The following is a 7,783-nucleotide window of genomic DNA, read 5'->3' as shown; positions in this document are numbered from 1 at the left end:
CCATCCTCTCCTTTTCTCCATACTCCGGGACTGGCCGCCGCCCCCCCTTGTCTCCGGCGCGCCGGCATCGGCTGCCAGCAGGGGTGAGGGTCACCCTTCCCTGTCAGTCTTATCCCTTCGTATTTTAATATCTTCCCTGCCGGTCTTATCCCTCATAAGTATTATAATTATACTGCCTACAGTGACATTTGGGCCCAACCCTTAGCTGGGCCCATTTCTTATTGGGCCTAGTAGGTTGTGGGCCCGGACATTACATCATCCCTCACATTCATCTGGCCCTTATAAAGAACTCATGTCATTAAGAAATGGATGCACAGTTTTCCAGGGACTTCATGTTGATTTGTTCATGGTCCAAGACTTATAATCAGCTTTATTTTGGCACTTCACCTTCATGGGCTTTCTCTCACACATCCGTGTTTGGTTCTCTGATTGAACCATGAGCAGTCGAACTACATTGTAGGATTCTTCAACATATCTTCCTGCCTAATTTTTTAAACATTTTATTTTCTGATTTCTATGAATATATTTATACTTGTATTAAATAATTTATCTGGTTTAAAAAATAATAATAATTACAATAACTTGACTTTTTGATTTGTTATATCCGTGGGTATGGTGGTAGCAACACTAATGCACTGGATTGATAAGATCTGCAAGGCACATCTAGTTGATAAGATATGCAAGGCGGATCTCACCGATGGATTGTTAAGAGAAGAGGGTGGAGAGAAAGAGAACAAGAGAGAGCGTGAGAAAGGGAGGGAGAGAGAGAGCGCGTGAGGAAAAGAGAGGCATGAGCAGGAGAGAGTACGTTGGAAAATTTCGGAATTGTTATTCCTCTCCTCAATTGAAAATGATTACAACTCTTATAGGGGTTGGGCACCCCTATGCCAATTAGATTTCTATCTAATTTGGACTCTTATTATAATGGAAAGACAATATGCTTAATTGAGAAAGACAACCAAATAAAAGATAACTAATTGACGTCCCAATAAAGAATCTGACGCCTCCTATGGTAGACGTGCACAAGTGGAGGTGGCTTCACTAAGAAGGACAACCAAATAAAAGACAACTAATTGACTAATTTCGAATTAAAGCAGTTAAGATCTAATTTTATCCCAATAAGAAATCCGAAGCCTCCTATGGTATATGTGCACAAATGGAGGTGGGCGCAAATTCTAGCATCTATCACGAATCCTAATAAAATTCCCATATATTAGTTCGAATGATGATTTAGATTTATCCAAGTTAAGGCTGCTTGCTAGCATCGAAAATCATGAGAAGAGAAGATACACGGGACGCCCGTTACAAAATGCTAGAAAAAAAGAGAGGGAGAGCCGGGTGGGGATCATCAGCATTGGAAAAGAGAAAAGATGGATATAAATCCTTCCAAGTAGAAAACCGTAAGCGCTATTATGCAATCAACAGAATGAACTATTGTTAATTCCAGCTTCTTTTTTTTTTTTGGACATTTTTAGTTTAGGTCTACCATGATGACTGATCTTTAATTTTTTATAAAAATTTCTAATGGGCAGCAAATATCCCAAAAAAAAAAAAAGAGGAAGGCTGACATCTAATTATTATAGTAAATGCTATAAATAACAAAGATATCAAGCATTCTATGATAGCAAATCAAGAGCTTCCATGAATCCACCTCCTTTTGCACCAAAAACTTGCACAAATTTTTTTGGTTTTGCTTATCACTCGTTTGTAACTAATAACCCTGATTTTTCTCAAAAGCAATCTACCGCAGCCGGCCCATTTTCAGAACCAGCAAACCTGACCGTTCATATTCTGATCATCAAATAATCACGGGTCCAAATCTAATCATCTCCTCGAGATGCACTTTCGGCCGTCGATCGCATGCAGCATCTTAGCCTCTTATACGTGAGAAACAGCAGCACTCGCAAATGTCCCGTATAATAAAAATGGACGGCCACGATCACATCCCTTTCACTATAAAAAACTCGACTCCCCACTTCCTCGCCTGTCCCCCATTCCAAAACCCTAGCCTCCCAACCCTAAGGTCCCCTTCCCTTCCCCCTCCCCACGGCCGCCATGACCTCCGCCGTCGCCGCTGCTCGTCCTCTCGTCACCGTCCAGCCCCTCGAGGGCGACATGGCCACCGACGGATCCAACTCCGTCTCCCTCCCCGACGTCCTCAAGGCCTCGATCCGTCCTGACATCGTCCGCTTCGTTCACGCCAACCTCTCCAAGAACCGCCGCCAGCCCTACGCCGTCTCCAAGCGCGCCGGCCATCAGACCTCCGCCGAGTCCTGGGGCACCGGCCGCGCCGTGTCGCGTATCCCCCGCGTCCCTGGTGGCGGCACCCATCGCGCCGGCCAGGGAGCCTTCGGCAACATGGTTCGTGGCGGGCGCATGTTCGCACCCACCAAGATCTGGCGCCGCTGGCACCGCCGCGTCAACGTCAACCAGCGCCGTTTCGCCGTCGTCTCCGCCCTCGCCGCTTCCGCTGTCCCCTCCCTCGTCATGGCCCGTGGCCACCGCATTGAGTCCGTCCCCGAGCTCCCGCTCGTCATCTCTGACTCCATCGAGGCCGTCGAGAAGACCTCCTCCGCCATCAGGATCCTCAAGCAGATTGGCGCCTTCCCCGACGCCGAGAAGGCAAAAGACTCCCACCAGATTCGCCCCGGCAAGGGTAAGATGCGTAACCGCCGCTATATCTCCCGCAAGGGCCCCCTCATCGTGTACGGCACCGAGGGGTCTAAGCTTGTCAAGGCCTTTCGCAACATCCCCGGCGTCGACGTCGCCAACGTCGAGCGCCTCAACCTCCTGAAGCTCGCCCCCGGAGGGCACCTCGGAAGGTTCGTCATCTGGACCAAGTCTGCCTTCGAGAAGCTTGACTCGGTGTTCGGGACCTTTGAGAAACCCTCCGAGAAGAAGAATGGCTACGTCCTGCCCAGGCCCAAGATGACTAATGCCGATCTGGGCAGGATCATCAACTCCGACGAAGTACAGTCGGTGGTGAGGCCTATCAATAAGGAGGTGAAGCGCCGCTCACTAAAGAAGAACCCGCTGAGAAATCTGAACACTCTTCTGAAGCTGAATCCTTATGCCAAGACTGCCAGGAGGATGTCTCTTCTTGCTGAGGCACAGCGTGTCAAGGCCAAGAAGGAGAAGCTTGACAAAAAGAGGACCCAGCTCCCTAAGGTATATCTCTCTATTGGTATTTCTATTGCTGATCTTGTTAAATGATCGCAATACCCTAATTACATTGTTTTGGATTATGATTTAACACCTCGATGCTTTTTGTAATCTGATTTATATGTGTGTTGTTTTTTCTAATGTGTAGTTAACATAAGCATGTGCCTGAGTAATGCGTCTCTGATTTCATTGGTTGGCTATTAAGAAATGATTATTCATTACAAAGATCATTATTGACGGAACTTTAGAGCCATTTCCTTTGTTTCTTGCTCTGTTTCCCTATTACTCGGTTTTGGAGTTAAAATTATATAATGTTGGACTTATTATCCAAATTTTCCAAATGCCAATGACGGGTGCACATCCTTTTTCTCTAGATGTTTTTGTGTTTGGATGTGTGCGGATGCATAAAACAAATATTAAAACACTGCTGAGGACGCATCTGATAAGGGTAAAATGTGGATGAATGCCTAGATTGGTGTGTTGGATGCTTTTTTAGAATATTTATCCTGGAACTTGTGCCAAATATATAATTGTATTGCCCCCATTTAATGTTATGTGTTCTTTGTTGTTATACTTATTGTTAATATGAGGCAAATCTTGTGAGTATACTCATCACTATAAGGTGCTTATGCTTCTTAATTACTATTCTTTTGCGGTTGCTCTTTTAGGTTTCACGACAAATATTTTCCAAATATGTATTAGCTTAGAAGATATCATTTTGGAGGTTGAGTTTAGGTCAGTATGTGGACATAAAATGTTTTCATCTTTCAGTTGTCATATCTTGATTCATAAATTTGATCAAACCAGAAGCTATAGGTTTCCTATTGGTTAAGATAGGAAACCCCATGACCAATATGTTGTTAAAAGTGAGATTCACTACGTTAGATCATGCAAAGTGCCAGTGTCTCTCATATTGGGAGAAATTGTTTTTATTTTGTTTGACATATTTTTGTATCAATCTTTTCAATAGCGGATGATGTAAATTGATAAATAATATATATTTTTTGTAAATTGACATAAATCTCAACAAGGTCTGTTGCTTTTTCTTAATAAAAAAATTCATCTTCTTTTGAACATAGTTTCTTTATTTCTTTGTTAAAACATTTTGATCGAACTTGTGCAGTATGAAGTTGCAAGTTATGAATCGTCTTACTTGGACACTTTAGTTTTCAGGAGTTTATGGTTTCGATACTGTTGGATGCTTAGACACAGCATGAAATTCAGGATTCATTCTGTAGACCTTGAGGTGTCTAGCTTTAAGGACACATTGATAAAGTGGTCATGCTTCATCTCACCAGTTTTAAGTGTTTAATATGAGATATTCTGAAACTTTATACTCCTGGGATGTCTATCACAACTTTTTGTTGATGTTTTGACCAAAAAAAATACATAACTAGACTTTTTTTATATAAAATACACCATTAAGTAGTAAAGGGTACATGTTTTTTTTTAATTATGTGTATTTATGTAATTTTGTATCATGCTCTTGGGATGCTGTAGAATTTAACATGCTGGAGCACTGGGCAGTAAGTGTTTACGTCACAGTGGATATAAGTCATCTTATGCTTAAATCATTTTAGTTTCCTGAGGAATCTGTTGAAGCATGCAATACATGATTGTGATCTGGGAAGCAGATGTTGGAAAAATGTCTGATGTTGCTTGGAGGCCTGTGAATCAGTTCGCAATGGTTTCCTGATGCTTTTACAAGTATTTAATGTGTTCTTTTGCAGTATTATCTTATTTTCAATGAGTTTTTTCCATGCACGTTTTCTGATGTTTTCTGCATTATTTCCAGTTTAAGAGAAGTGAGTGAAATCTGTTTCTATCATGTTCCATAGGCGAAGTGGCGAACCAATAAGTTTCACTGGAAATAATTATTTTATTTTTTACACTATATAGTTCTTGCATGCTTGATGGTGTTATGCTATCATTATTTTATGTGGCTTTGGTTAAACTGATCCTTCTAGCCTCTTGTATGTGTATTTAATTTTATTTTTCCTTTAGATTGTTGATTGAAATGAGATCAAGTAAGAAATGAAGCATCACAATATATCATTAATACCAAGGATATTTGAATACTTATTTTTTGTTTCTTATGTTTGAAGATTCCCCCCCCCCCCCCCCCCCCCAAAAAAAAAAAAACTTTTCTTTATCCTTTTAAATTGATCTCTTTCCTAAACTTTTCTTTTAGTTCTATTTTTTTGATTTGTGATTCATTTATGTACTTTACTGTATGGTGTTGCGTATGTTCTTTGTTTTGTTTCCAGTGGAATATGTTTGTGGTATGATGTGTCAATTTTGTATGCGCAGGAAGAAGCTGCTAAAATCAAGGCTGCTGGGAGGGCCTGGTACAAGACGATGATCTCAGACAGTGACTATACTGAATTTGAGAACTTCTCTAAGTGGCTAGGTGTTACTCAGTGAGCAGTGCTAGTCGTCGTTAGTTTTTTATTTTTAGTACAACCTTGTTGGAATTTTCCATCGGATATTGTTTTTTGTTTTAATTTGTGTTCTGCGTTTGAGAAAAGGTCGTTTGCTAAGAAGTAAGAACTCTATTAAGACTTGTGGGGATGCCTTGTGACCTTACCCTATTTTGTTTGCTTGACAGGAAAGTTAGGGTTCATGAATTTAATTGAATGTATGGCTTATTGGTACTTTCTTAATTTTCTGTTTTGGCACTGCTTTCTCGTTTTGAATTTTTTAAAGAGATGTCCTGGTTATGATTCACGGTTTGCCAACATTGGCAGCTTCCACCACCCCCACGCCCCCCTTTTTCTCCCCAACGTGTTTGCAGCTTATTAGGTATCCTCAGATCCACGAATAGCCTATGATGTGTTCATTATTGCCATATATTTAATTGGCGTGTAAGGCACTTTTTAGTTTAAAGGTCCTTTTCATATTTGTCAGTTCTATTCATCTGTTTCCTGCTGGTTCTGATAATCTTCCCTTCCAAAGACTTGTACCAGGCGATAGTTCTTTTGTCACAACTTCTCTTGGATCTGTCTCGACATTCTTACACTGGCAGATTGATGAAAGTCAAATAAAAAAAAATTTTCATTGTTTCTCTTGATAGCTTACACTCTCCCTGTAACTTTTAACTCCATAGATTGGTGGATATGAAACTTTTTACAATTCTAAACAACAGTGCTATAAAGGATGTGATTTTATTGGGGTTGCTTAAATGGCTTCTTGGATCTTCTATTAGCCTTTTACTGGGAAGGAACAGCTCTAATCCATAGCCATACAGATCAAACATAGACTTGGTTAAATTAGATTGGTTAATTTTATGGATATTCTATTTTCGAGTGTTCTTGTTCGGATGATTTCTAGATATTACTTCCAGTTTTTTCATGCCTTTTCTGTGTCTTCCATCTATGTTAGGTCTTGTCCCTATTAAATCTCTAGTCCTTATGTAAATTCATTACTCTTTTGTAGCTCTTTCAGATCTCTTTAATATTTTCCTATGTTACTTTTATATGTTTCTAAGCAAGAGTGCGCCAAATTAAGAGATTTGATGCTGGTTACTTGAAAGAATATATGCATGTCATTAATGTTGATTATCTGGGCTCCATGAGTTGAGCATTGGCATGATTATCAGGGCTTGGGAGAACTTGTTCCAGGCATGCTTTATTTTGCCTTTGGCTGTTATATTGCTGGGGAAGTGGGGATCGGGCAATTGATGACTTGGTATTTTGACTGGGCATATCTATAACCCTACGCTTGATTTGTATCAACTCCATGCTGAATCCAATTAGGGCTACATCTGTTGCAGTGATCAGATCCCAATTGCTTTTGATTTGAATTTAGCTTTAGATCTTTCTCTGGGAATAATTACAAGGAATGGAGAGAGGTGGGAAGCCATCTTGTCTCAATCAATAAACACTTACTGTGAACTCTGTCTGGTTTTGATTATCCCCATCTCATCCATCAACGCATTGTGCATACATGTATAGCCTGTACATGTACGGGCATGCATATCTTATCCTTGCACCGCCATGCTGTTGGGCTTGGAGAGAGTGGAGTGCTTGTTCCTGTGTGTGGACTTCAAGCTGGAAAAGGATATATACCTTACAGGCAAGTGTATACTTTGTCATGTTTTGGTTTTTGTAACATATGAAAGTACTGTTAGTAGTTCAAGGCTAATTTTGGGAGTTAACCAAAAAAAAAAAATCCCAACCGCTAATAATGCCATCAAATTTCTACAGAACAAAAGAATGCCATCAAATATATATATTTTTAACAAAAAATGTGGCATCTAATAATTGGTTGATGACTTGTATTTGAGGTGTTTTTCCTATCTTTTCTGCAGCCACATGCAAGTTTATTTATATTGCCATATCTCCGGCATTATTGATGAAACTGTCTTGTATTGATTGCTTGAAGTATCTTTCAACCTAGTATGATTTTATCTCTCATGTGGGCTTAATTTAGAGATTTATAATCATGCAAAATTTAAGTTGGATCCAACACATCAATCTAACAGGTCAATAACCAAAGAGCTCAAATTAAATTGGAGATATATGTAAGAATGTCATCCATGTGATTTCGTAAGAAAGTTTATCCGCAAAAATTACTGAAAATTGTGTAGATACCATCTTAACATGAATCTCTAAGCCATTCA

At 40.1% G+C, this 7,783-nt stretch overlaps 1 protein-coding gene across 1 annotated transcript; it reads left to right on the top strand.

Moving 5' to 3' along the window:
* Nucleotides 1–1,972: 1,972 nt before the first annotated feature.
* LOC103704516 (60S ribosomal protein L4) lies at nucleotides 1,973–5,825 on the top strand. Its single transcript, XM_008787845.4, has 2 exons — nucleotides 1,973–3,168; nucleotides 5,473–5,825. The coding sequence occupies exons 1-2, from the start codon at nucleotides 2,056–2,058 to the stop codon at nucleotides 5,584–5,586; spliced, it is 1,227 nt and encodes a 408-aa protein (XP_008786067.1). The 5' UTR covers nucleotides 1,973–2,055; the 3' UTR covers nucleotides 5,587–5,825.
* Nucleotides 5,826–7,783: the final 1,958 nt, after the last annotated feature.

The sequence above is a fragment of the Phoenix dactylifera genome, unplaced genomic scaffold (genome assembly GCF_009389715.1).
Source record: "Phoenix dactylifera cultivar Barhee BC4 unplaced genomic scaffold, palm_55x_up_171113_PBpolish2nd_filt_p 000007F, whole genome shotgun sequence".
NCBI lineage: Eukaryota > Viridiplantae > Streptophyta > Magnoliopsida > Arecales > Arecaceae > Phoenix > Phoenix dactylifera.
The sequence above is the reverse complement of the archived record's forward strand: the minus strand, read 5'-3'. Positions and strand labels throughout refer to the sequence as shown.